Raw genomic sequence first — 24,640 nt, forward strand, 5'->3', positions numbered from 1 at the left:
ACTCTGGCATCAAGTCACCAATTAATTCATTAGCAGATGTCTCCCCAGGCGCTGAATAGCTGCTCACATCCAGGACAGAATTACTGTTTTTGTAAACTCCCACTGGCAGACAACGCAGATTAAGGCATGCACATACACACACACACACACACACATTGCCTGCCTCAATCTGTCTCTCTCTCAACAGCAGAAAGAGATCTACTGACTGGATAATGTCGAGGCCTACTGGCGGCATAGAAAGACACGTGGAAACACTCACACAAGCGTGCGCACACACAGATATAAACAGGTATCAACAGAGACTGAGAGACACATCGTGTGTCTATCTGTCGCTGGGGGGGAATAAACACGAGGAGCGACCTGTTGAGTCGCGCGTGTGTGTGTGTGTGTGTGTGTGTGTGTGTGTGTGTGTGTGTGTGTGTGTGTGTGTGTGTGTGTGTGTGTGCATATAAGTGTGAGTGAGGGGTGCTGCCACTATGATTTGAATACGCCCTAATAGAGAAACGATAAAATGACAAATATACCGAAATAAATCAAGAAATGTTATGGAATAATAGAAGATAGAACATGAAATAAAAAAATTGAAAATGCAAAAATATATTCTTGAAAATATATACATTGGTATGCAGTAATCTGATGTCGCCGATGTGATTTCATGGATGGGCAACTTTATATTTGTAACAAAATATCACATTAAACCGCTTTTTAAATTATTTATCTTTTTTAAACCAGTCCTGCTGGTAAATAAGTACAATTTTTTGGGGAGTCTAGAAGCTTCCTAAAGAAAAACCCTCAAAATGATAATAAATTGAGATGACGTTCTGCGTATGTTGGTGAGGGAGAAGCTGCTGAATCCAGGAAGTCACCACAGTGACTACAGAAGGCGCTGTGTGGCGTCAAAGTTGTGGTTGTGAGGAGAATATATATACAAATACCAAGCTTCCTTTTTTGTTCTGCCGTGGGATCCCAATGCATCCATCCGAGCAGAGCACTGCACACAGAAGCCACACATCGACGCAACACATAGTAAATATCCTTAAAAATGGAGAATCGTATTGTTACAACAGGGTATTAGAATACCTTTCTGGTATTGGCGTACAAGATGAGTGTCGGAGTTGCCCGTATCCTTCGTGTCCATCAAACACCTTTTCTCCAACAGCTAGCAGCACTTTGCAGATGCTTGGGAGCCACCCTAGTCATGATTGAACACTGTTTTTCCTGTTTTATTTTGTATTGCATTTAACATTTTGCACCTAAGGCGACCAGCTATGATCAAAGAGTCCAATAATACTAATGGCGCAGCTGCCATCGCTGTAATGAAAACCCACTTCATATCTGTGGTTTCATTTCTGTGGTTTTTCTAAAAAAAATTAATCAAATTGTTGAAAATCTTTAGTGTGCAGTACACCCAGATTTCTCTTTAACTGACAGCGTAAAAACATGTATCGATGTGTGTGTGTTAATGAGCGACTTCTACAGAGTGCAGCGAATATTAGAGGAGTGCTGTGTTTGAAGGATGGAAAGAGGAGGAAAAGATCAGTTTGGATCTCATCGGACGGACCAATTATCGGCAGCTGCTGCTAGAAGAGTGAACCCACAGATCGGACGGAAACATTTTAAATGCAAGACACACGCAGCAGAGCATGGTTTCACCCACAGGCATGCAGCAATATTTCTGATCCTAAGTATGAGAATGATGATAGAGACAATCTGAGTCCCTGGCTCGGCTGGATGTTGTGATTAACCAGCCACAGTCCTTGGTCAGTTCAAGCACCATCGAGGGCGACAAGAGGAAGTGAGAGCAGGTCAGAAGCCAACGAAGTGACACGATATGTCTTTTGATCAAAGCTAAAAATGCGGACTCCCACCGTGACCGGGATCTGTGCTGCATTACTGTATGTGTCGTAGCCAAAGTAGTGAAACCAAAACCACAACCGTTGAAATGTTCGCTTTGCCCAGAGGACCCTAAATTCAACGAAATTACAGATTTAGTCTTTTCTGACAAGTGAACACATTCCATCAGCCCAAGCAGAGCGACCTGAGCTTTGTCAGAGGCCGTAAAATGGATTGTAATCAAACTGATCTTTTTCAATTTGAGACTACACCACACAACACACATATACCTCTGTAAAACATAGTTATTACAGATGTGTTTGGGATTTAGTTTTATGAATGGTGGCAGCATTCCTTGTATTTCTCTCTCGGCAAACACTGACACAAATGCTTTCTAATTACCGTTTTGTGTGTTGTCTTTATCTGAATGTTGTCCTGAGACAGACTTTTTCATATAAACCTATTTCCACTCTTCAAAGACTTGTCAGAGTTTATTATCTGCAATCAAAATCGGATTGTTTCTCAAAAGGCCTCATGACAAGCAACAACTAGCTCCAAAATTCCAGCTCCAAAGGGCTGCTGCCAAATACTGACATTAATAGCTTCAAGATCCTCCATGCTTCAACATACTCTGCGGCATCAGCATTATTTGTCACATCTATTGCTTCCATTTGAGCCTAAAGTATTGTGATTATAAATGATCTCACTCATTGGATTGTATGGTCTCTAGCAACTCAAGTGCTCAATGTAGCAGTTTTTTAAAAGTCCGTTGATCGAATGGCTTTATTTCATCATCATTATTGTTTAATATAAATACTTTATGATACAAGTTTTGGAGCCAGACATCATAATTAGCCAGAAAGTACTAAATAGATCTACTCCTACTACTTTTCTTCTTTTGACCCAGTCCTAGTGACGATTTTTGCTCCAAAAAAGATGGTTGAAGAGCAAGGAACCAAATATATCTCTTGTCACTAAACAAGCTGTTAAATCTATTTCCAGATCAAAAGGTTAAACAACACATTTTAACATTTCAAATGAACCAACAGACCTCACCCGACAACAGAAACATGATGCATGAATCCATAATCAGCATTAATCCATAATCAGAGGTAGCTGCAGCACTGTATCTCACATTGTATTCTTGAAGGTGTTATCAATACCTTTACTGTACCATTAGGCTATGTACCATTACTTTAGTCCGGCTGTCTTCTAAACTTCCAGTTCCATAGATTTGAAATGCAACTACATTTTAAATACCGTAATAGATTATCAAGCCTCTCACTTTAATTCCCCCATACACACACACACACACACACTTGCAGAGAAAATAGTGTACAATACACAGTGTTCGCTGGAAAGACTGGATGCATTACAAAATCACTTTAGAAAACTGGGCTGAAGTTACAAATTGAAAATGTCATCTTGTGGTCCTGTTGTGTGCCAGATTCGATATCATATATATTTGCATTACTTGCTTTAATTAATTTAGCTAAGTCTTCTGCTAACCTCAACTGTCACGGCTGCTGTTAAATTATCAGCGCGATCGAGAGAAATGTTGCTAATAGGATAAACTATTAGAGATATAAAGAGCTGCTGTTGGGCATATCAGGCTAACTAAAGGAAAGCTGGCTACTTAGTTAGCTTGCTAATTCCGCCATCCTTTTATGCTACACTCATTAAAGAAAAGTATCCAAACAAAGTTACTATTTAACTGGTGATAACAATGTGCTTTCCTCCACTGTGACAAGAGTGTCAAGACGAAGAATGAATTAGCTAAATTAGCTTAACTCATTTAGCAGCTGGCTAGTTAGCTAGCTAATTCCACCATGTTTCCATGCTACACTGGTGTGAGAACATATGCCCAGCGACTTTGCTGGATCTCGCGGCCCCTCTGCCTCAATTCTCCTCACTAGCAAACTACTACTTCGCTGGGAGGAGGGCAGGTGGGCGCTCCAGACACTAGCTAATTATCTAGCCAGCACTGGAGATGGACAAGCTAGCTAGTTAACTAGCGAGCCGTCGTTTCCGAGCCAGTGTTAACCAATGTGTTCAAAGAATTATTCTGTCTCCACCTACACTCCCCCACAAACATACATAAGAAGAGAAAAAAGGTCTATTGTCAGCAAATGGACAACGCATAGGCCTACATGCAGAGCCACAATGTCTCCTGTGCTCCCAAAACATGATGTCTCATTATTACTGCCGTTCCACGGCCGCGTGTGGCTCTTCTTGGTCTTTGTTTGTGTTTGACGACAGCTGCTTGATATACCGTACAGTCAGGCTTGCTTGAAGCGCTGGCTCAGAGGCCATGTTTCTGTCTGCCCGAGAGATACAACAGGCCTCAAAATCTAAAACAGAAGGTTGAGCTGGTCGTCTGGACCATGAGCAACTTTTTCGCAGCGGTTTATAGAACGAGCCATAAACACAGATAAGAGCTCCGGCAAAAGAGATTCTTGAAGCGAGAGAGAGGCCATTCCCCCCTGTTTGAACTAGCGGCTTAAGACGTGGAGAAAACAATGAGTGTGTGTGTGTGTGTGTGTGTGTGTGTGTGTGTGTGCGCGTGCCGACAGGTGTGTGCATGTCGGTAGAAATAGCCGAGTGCTGACTGAAGAAGTGAAGGTGAGGACTAGTGCAAAGACGGTGCAAAGTGCAAAGCTACCCTGTCAGTTTATTCCCAGCTTTGTTTGCGGCGAGCGGGACTAACGACGCATCCCGTCGGCACCTTTGAAGATGAAGGATGCCGGTTTCATAAAGGTGCGCGTCGAGCTGCTTAAACATTAACCAGACCTTCGGTTTAGTCTGAAAGGTAGCGAACGAACATGACGGCAATGTAGACAAAAACATCTTTTGTTCTTCAACTGACTTGATGCATTTAAAGTGAAAAAGCAGCAATTATGTGCAAACTAATGTGGGGCACTATACGTGTCCGACTGGTGTCATTCTTACTGGTTTGAATCTCATTGTCTGATACATGCAGGACGATTGTAAACACACTCACCTAAGTAAGCAGCAGTGATCTCAATGGAAAAGTCCACTCTATCATATTTTAACAAAGTCCGATACATCAATAGTCTGTGATATTTGATGGTTTTTAGTACAGTTGATGGTTTATTTCTGACAACTTTTAATCCATTGTACATTGGGGCTATAATCAGGGCAACTATTATTTAAAGCACAAACGCAACATGTTTCTATGCTGCATTCCTTCATGTAGGAGTTGGTGCACAACTGTTTACAAAAGGCTCTTTTTTAAAATTATGCCAGAAAAAGAAACTGCACAACATCCAGAAATTGATTGTTGCTGGAAAGGTTTCTGTTATCAAACTCCGCTGTAGCTGTTTCTGGTATTATCGTCGACCTCATTAAGGTTTTGGGCAGCCGTCCATGGAAGTTAGGAAAACACACCACCAAACATCAGTATGCATGCACACAGCTGTTTTTAAGTGTTTACTTATGCTTTCCTGAACATTTTGTTGGACGTGATACTCGCATCTACTCGAGGCACTCAGAGGACCTGTTTACAAAAAATGTAATGCACAAATTGTATTTATTCAACCCCTGATGGTTTCAAGTTGCAAGCGAGCTCACATATCACAAAGCAAATTTTGTTGTCAATTTTAATGTGTATCAAATCAGCCATGTCAACTTTTCGGCACCACGCGTTCGCTCCTGTCAATCCGATGCCTCTGAGCAGCACCTGGGAACATTTGAGAGGGTTTTCGGCAGGTCAGATTTTGATGTAACGGAGCTAAATGAAAAAAGCGTGAGAGAGGCGGACTCCTCGTGTGCTAACAGGCGTATATCTCAGCTAGGATAGAGATAATGTCTTCCAAGTCTCTGATATGCTACAGTATTCATGCCGAAAGGAAGAAATCATCCTGTCCCTGTAGTCTTTTTATTCCTATTGGCCCAAAAAGGGGCGCCTGGACATTTGTGAACATGCCATGGAAATGTCACTCTACCTCCCTTTTATTTCCTCTCTCTCTCACACATTTTTCTTACATCTGTCTATTTAATTTTCACCATTGTCGTCCTCCTGTCCCCAAATTCTGCTTACTTTCAAGCTGTTTTTCGTCTTTTTCTTTCTAATCTGCCTGAATTATTCAAGGCACCGTCTCCTTTCTTTAAACTCAAAGTGTAAAATAAACTGCACAAACCTAATTTTAAAATGTAAACTCTGAAAATTAACAGCTAATTTGCACTGTTTTTTGCTGCAGTGAGTCAATAACCCAAATGGATGGAGGTGCACACTCAGGAGCATCCTCTAAGATCCTGATGGGAGTAATAAGCAAAGTGCACAGGAGAAACACAAAAGACGGACCTTTGTGTTTTTGTGGGATTTTTCTTCTTTTTTTCAGATCAACACCATACGCTGCTAGTGCTTTTAAAAATAAATGTTACTGCAGACAAAAACACTTCTGAGCTAACTAGATCCTCATGAGAGCCCAGACACGGTGCTGTCATTAAGAGGAGTGCAACAACAAAAACTCTCGGATTTCGGTGAAATCACAATGTTGCCCCACTGAATACAACACACCTCAACACGCCTCCTCCCGTTGTTCCCTTGGGATTTCTCCCTCTCCTCCAGGTTCAAACACACACGTTTACTCTGCAATGTCGAAAAAGTAAATAGCTTGCTGACAACATGATGGATGCAGTAATCGTGAGGTTTTTATGGCCCCTTATTATACACAGGGAGAAAAAAGAGCGTTGAGGATGTTGACTGAAGGAAACAGTTCATTTGTGTGAGTTTTTTAGGAGCTGTGTCTACACTGATTATTGTTTTGTTTTCAAGCATATGTCACTGTACAATTAAAATAATCTCCCTCTTTATAGTGAATGCATTTGAATGTTGTATTGCTGAGATATTTGAGTATAATCTGAATGCTTTTTCACCACGGCAATCTTTCTCACTGACTGCCTCTCATGGTATTAAGCAAAATATGTATTTAAAGGTTCTTTATGCTGCTGGACTTGGTGAGCTTGATTCTTCAGTGTGATGAAGACACATTTTCAAATATATAGCGCATAACTGGTATTGAATTGATGGTGTTGGTTACCTGCCTGTACATGTTATTCAAGGAGTATAAAATCAACTTCACGTATTCTTTTTACACGTCAAGTGCTATGTCGAGTGCAGAATGTGGACATTTCCACCAAACTGTGCCTGTTGATTACTGGCCACATCTGCCAGGGAGAATGGTGTGGAGCTCTCTCAACGGACAACGCCAGCAAACCAAAAGAACCTTTTAAACATCTCTTACATGTCAAAGTAGCCATGGCCATCAGGCAGTGCAGAGTCTTATTCCCCCCCCCCCCCCTCCATAAAAGGGAGTCACCCTCAGCAACATCTTTCTCCCTCAGTTTCTCGAGCTGTCCCTCCTCGCTCGCCCTCCTCACTGTACCCCTCATCAGCAGGAGCCAGTAATTACAATGAAATTATACAAAGCAAAATACCACAAGGATGACAAAAAATAATAATTCCTATGGATGCATCAACGTAATTTAGTAAATTCATCCAACAAACTTCATAGTACTCTTCATCTTCTACGCTATGCAGTTTAAGTACATAACCTATTTGAAACATTTATAAATAAACCTGGCCAATGTTCTGCAGGATCTACAACCTACTCAGGTACATACATGTGTCTTTGCCAAGTTGCAATAAAACTACTGTAACCGATCAGTCAGCAGCTGAAGAAACATGTTGGCTCTCAGACACAAAGAGCAGCAGAACAGATAAGATCAGGGATTTGCTTCTTTTGTTGTTATTTTTTACACCTGCTTGCTTTTATATTCTATTTTCTCAAGTTGTTTTTCAGTGAATAATGTAAAGTACAATTAGGAAAACATCCAAATGAAATTAATTCTTCTTCTTTTTTTACTACATTTAAAGCATATAATAAAATACAATAAGCAACTAGCTTCTTTTTTAAAAATGCACATTTAGGAAAACGATTTGATTATAATATCATTGAATGTAATAGTAATGTATACATTGGTAAATGCCTGATGTATTTATTCAACCGCAACACCTGACATGTAGATACAGTCTGTCGGTTGGATTTTTTAATGATGTGATTACAACTAACAAACAAGCTGCGTTCAATTACCCCTGCGGTGAGTTTGTTGCAGGATCCTGGAGATGATTTAAAACGCGTCGCTTTATTACAGAGATAATTAAAGTCTGCGTGTGAGAAATGTTCGTGCGGACGCGGCTCGGTGGCGTGTGAGCGGCTTCAAACGGCTCGTTGCGGCCAGCAGTGAGATAAATCCTCTCAAATTGCATTTTAACCCATTTTTATGATCGTTGGCAAACGCCACAATCTGGGTTTTTAAATTTGATTTTAATGAAGTTGAAATGTAAAATGTGCCGTGTATTAAAATATAAAACAATTATTTAAAATTATTATTCAAAATACCATCATGAAATATTCCCAGAGCCGGCTCAATCTTAATCCACCCTCCCCGCGGATCAGCCACAACCTGCTCAGCTCGGCGGGGGTACTTACCGACGCACTCGTTGGCCTCCCTGGCCGTGGCTCTCTGCCACGGTCTGTCGTAGTGGAAAGGCTTGCACCTGTCGCACTCCGGCCCGGCGGCGTTGTGCTTGCACTCGCACACCAGACCCCCGTCCCGGTCCTTTACGCACCGGGACGCGTGCCCGTTGCACTTGCACCTCCCGCCGACCTGCAAGTCCGACACGGCGTAGAAGTACGAGTCCCGCGCCAGCTCCGAGTCGTCCTCGTTCTCGTCGCCGAACGTGTGCAGCCGGCTGAAGATGACTTTGATGTCGGTGGCCGTCACCCAGTCCTGCAGCACGGGCGAGTTGTCGAAGTCGTGCGCCGACGGCCGTCCGTCCAGCGTGCTGAAGGCGATGAGCCCGCCGGTCAGAGGGTACATGTCGGTGTACGAGTCCGTGCACACCGCCTCCTGCTCGTTCTGCTTCGTGATCACGGCCCGGTTCGGCTTGTTGTACATCTTCCTGCACTGGGTGGAGTAGGACTGAAAGGGCACCCAGCTTTTTCCGTAGTCCATGGACTTGTAGATCACCATGGACTCGGGCCGGGGCGAGCAGAACTGCAGGCTCACGTAGGTGACCTCGAACTTCTTGCCGAGCGACAGCGTCAGCGTGACGTTCTGCGGGTACTGCACGAAGTTCTCCGACTGCCAGCAGGTGAGGTTGTGCGGGTTGTTGAGGTCCGTCAGGTACGCCGGCGGGCGGCCCTTCTTGGGATCCGAGGCGTCGCAGGTGTGACAGTTCCTCGTGCGCTCGTTCCCCTTCTCCGCCGCCGTCACCACACAGAAGCGGCCGGGCGCCTTGCCGCAGGTGCTGGACACCTTCACCTCCCTGCCGAAGGCGGAGTTGACGAAGTCCGGGATGCAGCGGCGCGCTTTGCCGTGCTCGTCGTAGCAAGGGTCAGGGGGGGAAGTCTGCGCCGCGAACAGGCTCACCCCGTAGCCGCCGAGGGCGCTCCGGCACGACAGGGACGCGGCGAGCAGCACAGTCAGCGCAATGTCCACCGCGCTTTGCATGGTAGGTCCCTCGGTCCCTGAGTGTCTCCGCCGGCTGGGGGACACACACCGGGGGGGAAAGCAGTGAGCGTGAGGGACGAGAGAGAGAGAGAGACAGTTAAGTTTGGGGATGCAGCAAACTCCCCCCATCCCACCCACCCCACCAAACCCCCTCCCCAAAAAAACAACATGGGGCAAGAATTTAACAATGATGTAAAAGTAACATACACGCACTCTGAGGTTGTTGTTTTTGTGTGTGCAAAATTTCTATAAGAGCTCACTTTACCTGATAATTATTTAAAATATAAAAGAGAGAGAGAGAGAGAGATAGAGAGATAACGAAACAGATGTGAGGCTACTTTTCTCTCTAACTGGCTTCAATCACAGGTTCTCCCGTTTTCTGGTTTGGTTTCTTCAAATAAATCTCCTGCATAAAAACCGAGGACCGGCTGGATGTAAGAGTCGCTGGTGTCCTTATAGCAAGTCCCTCTCCTCCTGCGGTTCTTTTCACAACCTCTCTCTCCCCCTCCCTCCCTCTCTCTCTCTCTCTCTCTCTCTCTCTCTCTCTCTCTCTCCTTCTCCCTCTTCCTCCTCCTCCCCCCCCCCCCCTCTTTCTCTCGGATCTTGCTTGGCACAACTTTTTGGTCAGCTCATCTCGAAAGGGGAAGGTGTGTGTGTGTGGGGGGGGGGGGGGGGGGGGGGAGAGAGAGAGAGAGAGAGGATCCGGATTCGCACTGAGGAGACGCGAATTGCCGCAGAAGAAGAGTGTGAACATGAACCGGCGTTCATTCATTCGGTCATCCGGACGTCACCTGCATGTTGTGGGTAAACCATCGGGACGTGCAGTATAGTGTCCTGTCTCTAAACGGTTAAATACACTAAACTGATATTAAGTTGTTTTTTTTAAAGCATCAACGCACCATTTAGGATCATCGTTATATTAAATGAAACGTGTCCATGTCGAATATTTAAAGGGATTCCTCTAAAAGAAATGTAAAAAAACATCGTGGACGTTTGCTTGATTTATGTTTAAATTCCCTATATCACGGGCTCTTACTGTGATTGAGTATGTATTTAATAACTATGTCGCAGTTAAGTCTCCACACTGAAACACCAAACCCACTCTGGTAACTGACCTGATCAGTTTACAGATACAGCCTCGGGTCCATGCAACACGAAATTACACCAACAAGCTGCTTACACGCGGAAGACACTGACAAATAAAACGATGTTATTATTATTAATATTAATATAAATATTATTATTATTATTATAAATAATATTTATATTGTTGTTTGTGCTGGATACATCACTCCTGTGTGGTGCCTGCCCGGCTCCTGCGGTCTGTGCTGGTGTCGCGTCGCTGGACCTGTTGCATGTTGGCATTAGTGGTAACAGCCCCATCTGGCGGCCGTCGACAGAAACACCTCTTCGGCACTGCAGCCGGCGGAGCTGCTTTCCCCAGGCGGTGGAGGCATAAAGCCGCCTGCCTAATGAACGCGAGCCGAAGATGATTGGCTTCTGCCGGTCAGGGTGGTCGATACTGTACCCATACGGTACTACTACTACTACTACTAATAATAATAATAATAATAAAAATAATAATAATAATAATAATTTAATTGATAATATATTATTTTTAAATATTAATATCAACATTATTATTATTATTATTATTATTATTATTATTATACATAGTAAAGATAATATGAGTTGTCTTAATATTGCCAAATATTTACATTTTAATTTACAATGAAGCTCACATCTAATTTGTATATATTTTATTTATGTAACACATATATTGAACGAGTTAGTATTTGTTTAAGGTAAAATCAATTTAGAGTAGAGGCTAACATTGTTATGTAAATAGTTTTATAGCATTTCATAAAATGTGTGGGCAAAATAGTGGAGTCACATTTGGTTTCATTTTTCCAAACGACACAGGATGATCAGGTTTCTTCAGGGTTTATTATCTGTTTGCTGTATGCCCCTTGCTCTTGCAAGGAAAGATGAATAAAAACAATCATATCTCATACGTGTCAGTTCAGATCCGTGGTGAAGACTCTCCTCTTCAGCAGCTGGAAATAACATGGCGTAGCCAGATGTTTGACAGCTGCCAACCTCTTGTTGTCCATGTTTGAAACGTAAGAGCCACCAGACAACGTGTCAACAATCCTTCCACCTAGAGCGAAAACACACAGAACAACAGTTGCCATGATACAAAACACAATCGGGAAAAAATCTCCCCTTGTCTGGAAATCATCTAATTGATCCTCTCGAAGCTCACAGAAATGTTCAAAACAAACAAACTAAACAACCTCTGGGCACTCAGCAGCTTCTTTTATTCCAGGCTCTCCGAATGGACACATTCTTTGCTACATGGAGGTATTATTGTAGAGCTCAGAAGACCTGTAGAAAACACTGGTAACAAAAGCACATTTATTTACCAATTTCTACCAAAAAGACAGAAATGAACTGAAGGGGAAAAAGAACAAACATGATCCTGTTCATTTTTTGCTCTCAGACCTTCAGATGCTTTTTAATTTCATCCGATATTTATTTTTAATCTCAACCTATTTTTAAACTACATTTATTCTCACTCTTCTGAATATGCTTTCATTCAGCCAATTCTCTGTCAACACACCTCTTATTTATGGGAGCCCTCGGCATCTGGGATAACTGGCTGCAGCTTTGGTTTGTTATTGAAAATTAGAGCTGCAGCACAATATTGGATGTCTTGTTGCGCAGTGAACCTCTCGACTATTCAAGACCCAACGTAGGGAGAGCAGTCGGGGAAGGACATCTTTGAAGACGTGGCCAGTTTCGGGGTTTCAGTTTTTATTATTAATCGACAACCTGATCAATTAATAATACATTACATTTTTACTCCACTCCTATCATCATCAGACTTTGTATTTGTTATAGATCCGCCTATATTTGTCCTAAAAAAGACTGCTGGACACAAAAGTAAAATATTAAAATCACAGTGCTGTTTATTCACATTATGACTTATTGTATAGCTTTGACACCTCCTGTCAAAACGAGCTGTACTTTACCGTTCGTGTTTACTGTCTCTGTATGACTCACCACATTTCCCGCATTTCAAAAGAAGGGAAATTTATAGTCACACTAATACATGAAATGTAAATGAGAGGCAAAGCAGGAAGAGGAAGTAAGTTCAGTGTTTCCCTGACACACACACACACACACACACGAGAGAGAGAGAGAGAGGGAATATGGACTTCATAGACTTCAATTCCATATGTAAAGAAAATCTTCTTTCCTCAGTTTATGATGGACACCAATTTTTTCGTAAAATGCAACATTTTAGAAACATATATTATGTTCTCCTTTCAACCTCCACGGGTAACACGCATCACAACATTTAAACAATTTCATAGAGTATATGGAGCACAATTAGATAGTTGTAGGACCCTGGTCAGAGCCAATGCTACGATTGGTCAGTCTGCGTTCGATGGGCGGGGCTTGGTGAAGGGTCAATTAGTGTTATTAGATGCACTCTGTTAGGACCTCTGTTGTTTATTTAAACTTCAAATTACTATAAAACATGATTCATCTTCTTTGGTCATTTGCATCATTCCTTTTGAAATGTCGATGCCTCTCAAAGTCACTGAAAAACAAAAGCGCTCTTCTTTTCTGTTAGTTGTGTCAAGTCAACGAAGCCCCGTGATACTCGCCGAAGAAAATAATGAACAAAGACACTTTATGGACAAGTGTGAACAACGTCAAACAGATGACTTCCTTTTAGGGGCCAACATCCTTTCACAAACAACCTCTCTATCAAACACACACACACACACACACACATGTAGAAACACACACCATTCACCATTGCACTTCCCACCTATACACACACCAGCAGCCTCCCTCATTGTGCTCACATGCACCTCTTTCATCCACTTCCTGTTTGTGTGTGTGTGAAGCGCAGGAGTCTCTAAGCGCAGCAGAGCGCTACAACCGCAGCTCTTGCTCCGCCGCACCGCTCCGCCCGTGCCCAGGATGTGGCTGAACATGTTAAACCCTGACAAGTGCGGTGAGTGAATGGCAGTGGCACTGAGCCGGAGACCCTCTGCCTGAGACTATTGAGACACGTACGGGGGTCATGGATGCTGGACAGTGAACTGCAGGTAAGCCGATGCATGCAGTAGATTGTGTTGTGAAGGGCATCTGCTGCCTGCTCATGTCGGCCTCTAGCCGTGCACCGGGTCGTCAAAGGAGAATCATTTGTGAGACTGTTATTCCAAATGATTGAGCTTCGTCCGGCCATCCTATATGGTGGTTAATTAATGTCTTTGGTACCTTCTGTCTTTTGAGCTGGTTTTGTCAATCAGTTGTTATCCATTTTATAGACTCATGTCAATGTGTTTTTATAATGTTAACTTCTCCGCCACCTGAAAGCCTTCGGGCGTCTTGTTCTCCGTCAGAGGAGCTGATGGGCAGCATTAGCCTCACACTGATGGGAAATGAAGGGCTGTAGGCATGTTGACAGCCCCCCTCCCCCTCACCCACACTCTGTGAGATCACAGGCCTCCCCCCTCTGTGATACCACTTCTGCTTTTACATATGCCTCAAATGATTCATGCTTTTAATAAACGCTGAGGAAGTAAAGACGCAGAAGCACGTGTCAGGACTTTATCTCGCTTTAAATGTCCGCATCTGCAAATGGGAACAACTATTTGAGCCGGTGTTATCTAAGGATGTGAGACATCTGTGGTTGTGTGTGTGTGTGTGTGGCCCCCGTTCCCATAGATTTCTGTGGCTGTAGTTGACGTTCAACTTCATAATAGGGGCATCATTTGTTTGGATGGGTTTAAAAACAACGCTGAAAAATGACAACCAGGGATGATAGCACCGAATCCTGTTGGTTTCAGAGTGACAGCCTGTCAGTGGTCGTTGGGGGCTCCACCCTATTGAAACTCAGCTGAGCCAACGCCTGAACTCAACATCCTATTTTAAGACAAGAACCAGCCACGTGAACATTGTCTCTTCAAAGCTGTGTCACATAAAGGTGTCCTTTTCTTAATCCGATAAAGACAGTTTCAGTTCAGCTATGCAGGCTTTTACCAAGTGCAAGCCTCAAGTTCTACCGTTTGTGATTCAGACTCGAGTCCAAGTCTTACGTTTTGATATGTATGCATGTTCTGGAGAGTTAAGGTGTGATCGCACAAAATGACAAGTGGGTAAGTGTCACCTCTACAGGCACGAGGCAAAAACTGCCAACTGTTCTCTCTTCGTGGAGGTGCACTCCTCTTACTAAACACCATTACCAAAAATTTTCACCAAGAGGAAAATGCAAGCCTGAACTATTCTGCAGTCCTTGTGGCCCGCTGGCCTCCTCTCTCCTCTCCCCGTCAGGTGACGACAGAGGAAGGCATCATCTACTCTTCTTAGAAATTGTACAAAATTGCACAACGAGTTTGGATACAATCATCTCCTCCTGTTGAGAAATAACAACTGCCCAAGCCGGTCACGTGCCGGGCTCGATAACACAATGAAAGAAAGGGAAGAAAAACAGAACACAGATTAAAAAGGTGGATTGGGAGATTTGTTGTCGACCACAGAGATCAGATGCGAAGAGAGAAAAGGACGTCGCAGTGTAGTGTATTTTTTTTATTTCACATCGAGCTGAGGTCGATCCAATGCAATGTTATTCACAACGTTGCTTCCTGTTTGTCTCCTCACTTTCTCACTTGCAACTCGTAAATTGAGGTAAACAATCCTGTGTGTGTGTATGTGCACATGCATCTTCACACATGCACATCACACCTGTCATGTTTTTTGTGTTATTTAAAAAAAAAAATATATATATACACATATATATATATATATGTATATATTTATATCACATTCAAATAAATGTAAGACACGTGCATCGACATCGCTTGTGGAAGCAGTGTGAAACCAGTGTGAAATAGACGAGGACTCGCTCGGTCCTGTTGCCCCTGTGTCGGGAGTTAAGTGTCCTCGTCTGATATCACTGCACTGGATATTTGCATTAATGGTCGTTTCATCGTGTGTTTATCAGGATTTATTGAGGAGACCAAAAGTGCCTTTGTAGCCAAGTCACTACAGCGCATGGGAAAGCAACATCCAGGGTTCAAGTTGGCGTCTGTGTTGCATGCAGTGGCGGCTGGTGATTTTTTTTGGGGGGGGGGGGGGGGGGGGCGCAGTTGGGCGACGCGCTTTAAATAGCACTCAACAATGAGAAGAAAAGAGGTTTTGAGTGGAATATTGTAAAAAACAAAGCTTTATTTCAAGAAAACACCGTGCTCAACACGGTCCAATAACAACTATCAACACACTGTAACTTTGGGCATGAGAGGTTCAGAGCAGCTTTGGGTTGGGTTTCAGAGGTTTGGGTTGGGTTTCAGAGGTTTTCAAAATAAAACAGTTTCACTCTCACATGAAAGAGGTTCAGAGCAGAATAGAGTGAGAAAGAGATCACATGTTACATTGGGTGTTTGACAGAGCAGACCCACTACTGTAAAGAAAAGTAGCCCTCCTCTCTTTAAAGTTGGCAAACTTCTCAATAACTCTGGTTAAAGTCAATCATGTCTGTAACCAGCCTGTTTCTATTATTCTTGAGGGAATGTGTCTGTTTTTCAGAACTTCTTCGTTGTGTTTTCGATGCCAGTTCGGTCTCCTTCTGCTGCTCTGCTCTGCAAACAGGGTTAGCTTCAGGCTGTTAGCTAGTTAGCTTCATGCTGTTAGCTCGATAACTGCGGCAAGATTCGTGCTTTACACTTGTCTGAAGCTCTTTAGATCCCTCCCCCCGTTGTAGTCCAGAGAGTTTCAGTCCCAGGACTTTGGAACAACAGACAGGGGAAACTAAACAGCGCATTACTCACTGAGCTCCAGCTAACAGCTCCGGTTAGCAACCTGCTCCCGTAGCTCCGTGGAGCTCTCTGGCTGAGGGAACGATACCGGTCTCTGATTTGCCGAATAGTCCAATCACGTGAAATAACAAACGATGTCATTGGCCAGGGCGCAAATTTTTGCGCCCCAAGATTCACGTTTCATCCGCCAATGAGAAGCCGTCCTTGCCGAAACGACCGTGAAATGTTTGCTCGCTGCCGCGCACACACGTTGGGCCGGAGCCCCGAAAATGGGGAGGGGCTTCTCTCCGTGATAATGAGTGGCGATATATTATTTATGTCACATTTAACTTAAGTGGTTGTTGACAGGGGCTTACGGTCTCGAACACACAGTTAGCGCGTCAACACGGTATATTTGCTATTTAAATGATTTGGTATATAATGTTTTTTGACAGGATATATTATATTTTGTTTTTCTTTTTTTTTTCATCTCAAAATTTTAAGAGGGGCGGCGCCCTAGCGCCCTCTATGGACGCACCGCCACTGGTTGCATGTCATACATTTCCCTCTCTCTTTCCCCCCTTTTTTTCGCGATCCTTTTAAAAAGGCAAAAATGCCCCCAGAAAGATTCAGAACATACAGAAAAACAACCTTTTTGGTGCTCTACTTCAATATACAGTCACATCTTTAAAGATGTTGCAGAAGTTCTAATTGATTTAAGTTCAACCTAAAGCAAAGGATTATTAAGTACGGTAAGATATTGCAGTAAAACAAAGAAAGAAACACAGCAAATATGAGATTTAAAAAAAGTAATGTATCCATGACCTTGGGGAACAGCGGCTGACAAAACAATCGCACCTCACGAGCAGCATGAAAAAGAAGTCCCTGAAGTGCGTCGCAAACAAAAAAAGGAAATGTCAACATGCACAATTCCACGACAGCTGGCTGAAACCGTCGGCCGACGAGGATCACGTGACGCGACTGACACAAAGGTTTCCTCTGCCGTTTGAGCTGGAGGGAAGCACTTAGTCCGAGGAGAGCTTTGGAGTCGGGCCGCTGTTGTTTCCTAAAGCCATAAGAGGTCCGTTCACATCCAGGAGGTCAGCGGAGAGAAAAGGGGGACTGGATGTGAATATCAGACTCTATCAATCGTTTAAAAAAAAGTAAAATAACACGCACGCATACTTTACACACACACACACACACACGCGCTCTCCTCCCTGGTCTGTGGGAGTGTATCTGCGAGTCCGATCACACCACAACAATAGGGAGGCACCTGCTTCCTCAGCTGAGCAGGAACGCTGCCTTCCTGTGAGGAAGCGGTTGGTAATGGGATCAGTGGGAGAGGTAGGGAGCGGCCTGCGAGGAGATGGATAAATAATAACTCAGGTGGAGGTGCAGTGCCGGGACCGCATCGGTTCATCTGGGAGACGATACCCGTTGGAGAGGGAGAGAGGGAGGCTGACGAAGTGGAGGAAGGGATTTGGTGGATACGTTGGGAATCCAGTGGTTCTGCTGCTTGCTGCGATTGTCTGACTATTGCAAGTTGCAACCCGTGAAAAAAGTGGAAGTGACCTTGTTGACTCTTGGGGTTGTGCTGCATACATCCTCTTATGAAACACTGCAGGCTCATGGATTCGCAAACATGCCTAACGACCCTGCGTAAACAACTATGATGACACTCTAGAGTTGGGATTGACGTAGTCTGTCAAAAAATCCAGACCAGAGTACATTGTCAGCCCAGGTCTCACGAGATAGTCACGAAATGCATCGCTGTTGCTTTTTCTTGCACGTGGACACAAATTGACAGTTTCTTCCTTCTTTTTCTTTTCGTCTCGCTCAGGGCGAAACCGATGCCAATGGAAATTCAATTAGGATCCTTTTTTCATGACGGGCACACTCATGTCACGCTAACCCTAACCCCATGCACCGGTCAGAGCTATTGGAATGGTGTTATTGATTGGTGGGTGGGAGGGGAGACGGATGGGTCCAACAAAGCATGAGACCGGTGTTGGACACCTCATGTCCCAAAGTAAATTCAATTCAATTCAATTCAGTTTATTTGTATAGCCCAATTTCACAAATTACAAATTTGTCTCGGAGTGCTTTACAATCTGTACACATAGACATCCCTGCCCCAAAACCTCACATCGGACCAGGAAAAACTCCCAAATAACCCTTCAGGGGGAAAAAAAGGGAAGAAACCTGGAGGAGAGCAACAGAGGAGGATCCCTCTCCTAGGATGGACAGATGCAATAGATGTAATGTGTACAGAAGGACAGATTTAGAGTTAAAATACATTCAATGAATATGACAGAGTGTATGAATAGTTCATAGTAGGCATATTCCACGATGGAGACCTCCACGATCCATCAGGCAGATGGCGGTGGGGAGGAGGAGTGGGCGGAGTCTCAACAGGACAGTGGCGTAGTCATGAGCAGGAATTCCACGACCCAGACGATCTATCAGGCAGATAGGATCTATGCCGTCTCATAGGGTCCGATGACCCCATGAGACGTAAAGTCAAAAGGACTCCGGGGAGAAAGCAGAGTTAGTAACGTGTGATTGAGAGATGAAAATTCATCCTTAAGGAGAGAAAAAGAGGAGATAGGTACTCAGTGCATCCTAAAACGTCCCACGGCAGCTATAAGCCTATAGCAGCATATCAAGGGGCTGGACCAGGGCAAACCTGATTCAGCCCTAACTATAAGCTCTGTCAAAGAGGAAGGTCTTAAGTCTACTCTTAAACGAGGTGACTGTGTCTGCCTCCCGGACTGAAATTGGAAGCTGGTTCCATAAAAGAGGAGCTTGATAACTAAAGGCTCTGGCTCCCATTCTACTTTTTAAGACTCTAGGAACTACAAGTAGTCCCGCATTTAGTGAGCGTAGCTCTCTAGTGGGGCAATATGGTACGACAAGCTCCTTAAGATATGATGGAGCATCACCAATCAAGGCTTTGTAGGTTAAGAGAAGAATTTTAAAAGTGATTCTTGATTTTACTGGGAGCCAGTGCAGAGCAGCTAGTGCAGGAGTGATGTGATCTCTTTTCTTAGTTTTAGTGAGAACACGAGCTGCAGCATTCTGGATCAACTGGAGGGACCTAAGAGATTTATTAGAGCAGCCTGCTAATAAGGAGTTGCAGTAATCCAGTCTCGAAGTATCGAACGCGTGAACCAATTTTTCTGCATCTTTTTGAGACTAGATGTGCCTCATTTTTGAAATATTACGTAGATGAAAGAATGCAGTCCTTGAGATTTGCTTTACGTGGGAGTTAAAGGACAAGTCCCGATCAAAGATAACGCCAAGATTCTTTACAGTGGTGTTGGATGCCAGGGCAATGCCGTCTACAGAATCCACATCACCAGATAATTGATCTCTGAGGTGCTCAGGGCGATTAAAATTACTTGGTTTTGTCTGAGTTTAACATCAAGAAGTTGCAGGTCATCCATGTTTTTATGTCTTTAAGACATGCTTGAATTTTACAGAGTTGGTTGCTCTCCTCTGGTTTTATCGATAAATATAGTTGAGTGTCATCTGCATAACAATGAAAGTTTATGGAGTGTTTCCTGATAATATTGCCCAAAGGAAGCATGTATAAGGTAAATAAAATTGGTCCAAGCACAGAACCTTGTGGAACTCCGTGATTAACGTTGGTGGTTATCGAGGCGTCATCGTTTACAAATACAAACTGAGATCGATCTGATAAATAGGATTTAAACCAAATTAGTGCCGTGCCTGAAATGCCAATCGACTGCTCCAGTCTCTGTAACAGGATGTCATGGTCAATGGTGTCGAATGCAGCACTAAGGTCTAACAAGACCAGGACAGAGAGGAGTCCTTTATCTGCTGCCATTAAGAGGTCATTTGTAATTTTCACCAGTGCCGTCTCGGTGCTGTGGTGTTTTCTAAATCCTGATTGAAATTTCTCAAATAAACTATTATGATGTAGAAAGTCGCACAACTGATTTGCGACCACTTTCTCAAGGATCTTGGAGAGGAAGGGAGGTTAGAGATCGGTCTGTAGTTAGCCAATACCTCTGGATCCAGAGTGGGCTTCTTCAGGAGAGGTTTAATAACAGCCACCTTGAAGGGTGTGGTACGTGGCCTGTTAGCAGAGACACATTGATAATATCTAATAGAGAGCCGCCAATTAAAGGCAAACGTCTTTAAGCAGCCTCGTCGGGATGGGGTCCAAGAGACAGGTAGACGTGTTCAAGTAGAAACCGTTGAAAATAATTGGTCACGGTTGATAGGAGAAAATCCTCAAATATACACCAGGGCATACAGCGGTTTCCAAGGCCATTCCACTTGAGAACAGATTGGCACTGGTTATGGGCAAGAGATTATTAATCTTGTCCCTAATAGTTAAAATCTTTTCATTAAAGAAGTTCATAAAGTCATTACCACTAAGGTTTATAGGAATGCTCGGCTCCACAGAGCTGTGACTCTCTGTCAGCCTGGCTACAGTGCTGAAGAGAAACCTGGGGTTGTTTTTATTTTTTCTATTATTGATGAGTAATAGGCTGCTCTGGCATTACGGAGGGCCTTCTTATATGTTTTAAGACTATCTCGCCAAACTAAGCGGGATTCTTCGAGATTAGTTGAACGCCATATGCGTTCAAGCTTCCGTGACGCTTGCTTCAGTTTGCGGGTCTGAGGGTTATACCAGGAGCAAACCTCCTCTTCCTCACTGTCTTCTTCTTCAGAGGGCTATCGAGTCCAGTGTCATTCTCAGAGAGCCTATGGCACTGTCAACAAGATGATCAATCTGGGACGGACTAAAGTTAGACCAGGAGTCCTCTGTTATATTGAGACGTGGTATCGAATCAAATACAGAAGGAATCGCTTCTTTAAATTTAGCTACAGCACTATCAGTTAGACATCTAGTGTAGAAACTTTTGACTAACGGAGTACACTCCGGTAGTATAAATTCAAAAGTTATGAGGTTGTGGTCTGACAGAAGAGGATTCTGTGGAAGACGTTCAAATGCTCAATGTCAACGCCATAAGTAAGAACAAGATCAAGCGTGTGGCCAAAGCTGTGAGTGGGTTTCTGTACTCTCTGACAGAAGCCAATCGAGTCCAACAAGGAGATGAATGCAGCACTAAGGCAATCATTATCAACATCCACATGGATATTAAAATCTCCAACAATAATAACTTTATCGGTTTTAAGAACCAAACTTGATATAAATTCTGAGAATTCAGATATAAACTCTGAATATGGACCTGGTGGCGGTACAGAATCACAAATCGAATTGGCTGTAGTGTTTTCCAGGTTGGATGTGAAAGACTAAGAACAAGGCTTTCAAATGAGGTGTAGTGTAATTTTGGTTGAGGATTAATTAATAGGCTCGATTCAAAGATGGCTGCTACTCCACCTCCTCGACCGGTGCCTCGAGGAATGTGAGTATTAATATGACTTGTCTGTTTTTCAGAACTTCTTCTTCGATGCCAGTTCGGTCTCCTTCTGCTGCTCTGCTCTGCAAACAGGGTTAGCTTCATGCTGTTAGCTAGTTAGCTTCATGCATGGACAGACAACAAATTACATATATATTTTTTTTTAAACATCGCTAACAAAACAGTCCGTATGGAACAACGATACCGGAGCTGAGCAGACAACATAACGCGAATTATATGACCATGACATGAATGACTTAAGCCTAGCATATACCGGCTATGGCGCATCGTGTCATATCATCATATCAATATAAAGTTAATAACAGCGACTTCACGCAGAGGCTCTGGCTTAAATCCATCCTCAGTAGGACTATTGGGGCCTTGTTACTGACATGAATGACTTAGCATATAGCGCATCGTGTCATATCATCATATTCATATCAATACAATGTTAATCACAGCGGGGCCCCTGAGCTCATGGGGTTAATCCATCCCTGGCTTCATGCTGTTAGCTCGATAACTGCGGCAAGATTCGTGCTTTACACTTGTCTGCAGCTCTTTAGACCCCTCACCCCGTTGTAGTCCAGAGAGTTTCAGTCCCAGGACTTTGGAACAACAGACAGGGGAAACTAAACAGCGCATTACTCACTGAGCTCCAGCTAACAGCTCCGTTAGCAGCCTGCTCGCGTAGCTCCGTGGAGCTCTCTGGGCTGAGGGAACGATACCGGTCTCTTATTTGCCGAATAGTCCAGTCACGTGAAATAAGAAAAGATGTCATTGGCCAGGGCGCAAATTTTTGCGCCCCAAGATTCACGTTTCATCCGACAATGAGAAGCCGTCCTTGCCGAAACGACCGTGAAATGTTTGCTCGCTGCTGCGCACACACGTTGGGCCGGAGCCCCGAAAATGGGGAGGGGCTTCTCTCCGTGATAATGAGTGGCGATATATTATTTATGTCACATTTAACTTAAGTGGTTGTTGACAGGGGCTTACGGTCTCCCACACACAGTTAGCGCGTCAACACGGTATATTTGCTATTTAAATGATTTGGTATATAATGTTTTTTGACAGGATATATTATATTTTTTTCTTCATCTCAAAATTTTAAGAGGGGCGGCGCCCTAGCGCCCTCTATGGACGCACCGCCACTGGTTGCATGTCATACATTTCCCTCTCTCTTTCCCCCCTTTTTTTCGCGATCCTTTTAAAAAGGCAAAAATGCCCCCAGAAAGATTCAGAACATACAGAAAAACAACCTTTTTGGTGCTCTACTTCAATATACAGTCACATCTTTAAAGATGTTGCAGAAGTTCTAATTGATTTAAGTTCAACCTAAAGCAAAGGATTATTATATTGCAGTAAAACAAAGAAAGAAACACAGCAAATATGAGATTTCTTTTCTCAAACTGCCCGCAGATTTTTAAAAAAGTAATGTATCCATGACCTTGGGGAACAGCGGCTGACAAAACAATCGCACCTCACGAGCAGCATGAAAAAGAAGTCCCTGAAGTGCGTCGCAAACAAATGTCAACATGCACAATTCCACGACAGCTGGCTGAAACCGTCGGCCGACGAGGATCACGTGACGCGACTGACACAAAGGTTTCCTCTGCCGTTTGAGCTGGAGGGAAGCACTTAGTCCGAGGAGAGCTTTGGAGTCGGGCCGCTGTTGTTTCCTAAAGCCATAAGAGGTCCGTTCACATCCAGGAGGTCAGCGGAGAGAAAAGGGGGACTGGATGTGAATATCAGACTCTATCAATCGTTTAAAAAAAAGTAAAATGACACGCACGCATACTTTACACACACACACACACGCGCTCTCCTCCCTGGTCTGTGGGAGTGTATCTGCGAGTCCGATCACACCACAACAATAGGGAGGCACCTGCTTCCTCAGCTGAGCAGGAACGCTGCCTTCCTGTGAGGAAGCGGTTGGTAATGGGATCAGTGGGAGAGGTAGGGAGCGGCCTGCGAGGAGATGGATAAATAATAACTCAGGTGGAGGTGCAGTGCCGGGACCGCATCGGTTCATCTGTGGATACGTTGGGAATCCAGTGGTTCTGCTGCTTGCTGCGATTGTCTGACTGTTGCAAGTTGCAACCCGTGAAAAAAGTGGAAGTGACCTTGTTGACTCTTGGGGTTGTGCTGCATACATCCTCTTATGAAACACTGCAGGCTCATGGATTCGCAAACATGCCTAACGACCCTGCGTAAACAACTATGATGACACTCTAGAGTTGGGATTGACGTAGTCTGTCAAAAAATCCAGACCAGAGTACATTGTCAGCCCAGGTCTCACGAGATAGTCACGAAATGCATCGCTGTTGCAAATTCAATTAGGATCCTTTTTTCATGACGGGCACACTCATGTCACGCTAACCCTAACCCCATGCACCGGTCAGAGCTATTGGAATGGTGGGTCCAACAAAGCATGAGACCGGTGTTGGACACCTCATGTCCCAAAGTAAAGTGGTTGTGTCGCCTAAAGCTAGCTGCACATCGTTATTTTAAACCCAATCATGTTTGTTTTTTCTTCCTAAACCTAACTTTGGGATTTTTGCAAAGAAAACAAAGACATTGTTAAATTGATCAATAGATGACTTTAAACGATCGTCACATCGCCGATACATTCTCTGTGGCATATTTGTGTCTAACTTTTCATTGACAATGAAATCCCTCTGGTAAAATGACACCAACACTAAAGCTTGATGTGGTCAGCAGAACTAGTTGATGAACCTTCAGAACAACACTTTCACTGCATCGTGCCACCTCATGTAAGATCTTCCCCTCTTTTATCACCGTCTCCATTGAACCCCGTCCCATCCTGGATGCAGGAGTCATCAGGACTCTGACTTATTAGTTCCTTCCACTCTGAGCTTGGCTCTCATCCAGCTCTGTCCGAGCCTGACAATGACCGGAGCCCTCAGAGCAAGGGTCCAGCGCGCTCGGCTCAATACCTCAGCTAGATCCCACTCGGGACACCTCTTAGACACAATGCCTCTCAGGGGGGGGAGGAGGGGGGGGGGAGGGAGTGTTTACTTCAGGGCTGTCGGTATA

General features: G+C 43.9%; 2 protein-coding genes across 3 annotated transcripts in view; one reads left to right on the plus strand and one right to left on the minus strand.

Moving 5' to 3' along the window:
* Positions 1 to 9,811, minus strand: part of ntn1a (netrin 1a) — a 46,718-nt gene extending 36,907 nt beyond the window's left edge. The window contains exons 1-2 of one of the 2 annotated variants that reach the window (XM_056408777.1): positions 9,638 to 9,811; positions 8,349 to 9,406 (exon numbers count right to left, since the gene is read on the minus strand). In XM_056408777.1, coding sequence (XP_056264752.1) covers positions 8,349 to 9,372 — 1,024 coding nt within the window. In that variant the 5' untranslated portion in view covers positions 9,373 to 9,406; positions 9,638 to 9,811. Of the gene's footprint in view, positions 1 to 8,348; positions 9,407 to 9,579; positions 9,613 to 9,637 lie in introns of those variants that run through there. The other variant, XM_056408778.1, reaches the window with a different exon arrangement.
* Positions 9,812 to 13,333: 3,522 nt separating this feature from the next.
* The window catches only part of pik3r5 (phosphoinositide-3-kinase, regulatory subunit 5), a 28,018-nt gene continuing 16,711 nt past the window's right edge, over positions 13,334 to 24,640 (plus strand). The window contains 1 exon segment of the mRNA XM_056408780.1: positions 13,334 to 13,499. The gene's annotated coding sequence lies outside the window, so the exon portion shown is untranslated.

The sequence above is a fragment of the Pseudoliparis swirei genome, chromosome 24 (assembly GCF_029220125.1).
Source record: "Pseudoliparis swirei isolate HS2019 ecotype Mariana Trench chromosome 24, NWPU_hadal_v1, whole genome shotgun sequence".
Lineage (NCBI taxonomy): Eukaryota > Metazoa > Chordata > Actinopteri > Perciformes > Liparidae > Pseudoliparis > Pseudoliparis swirei.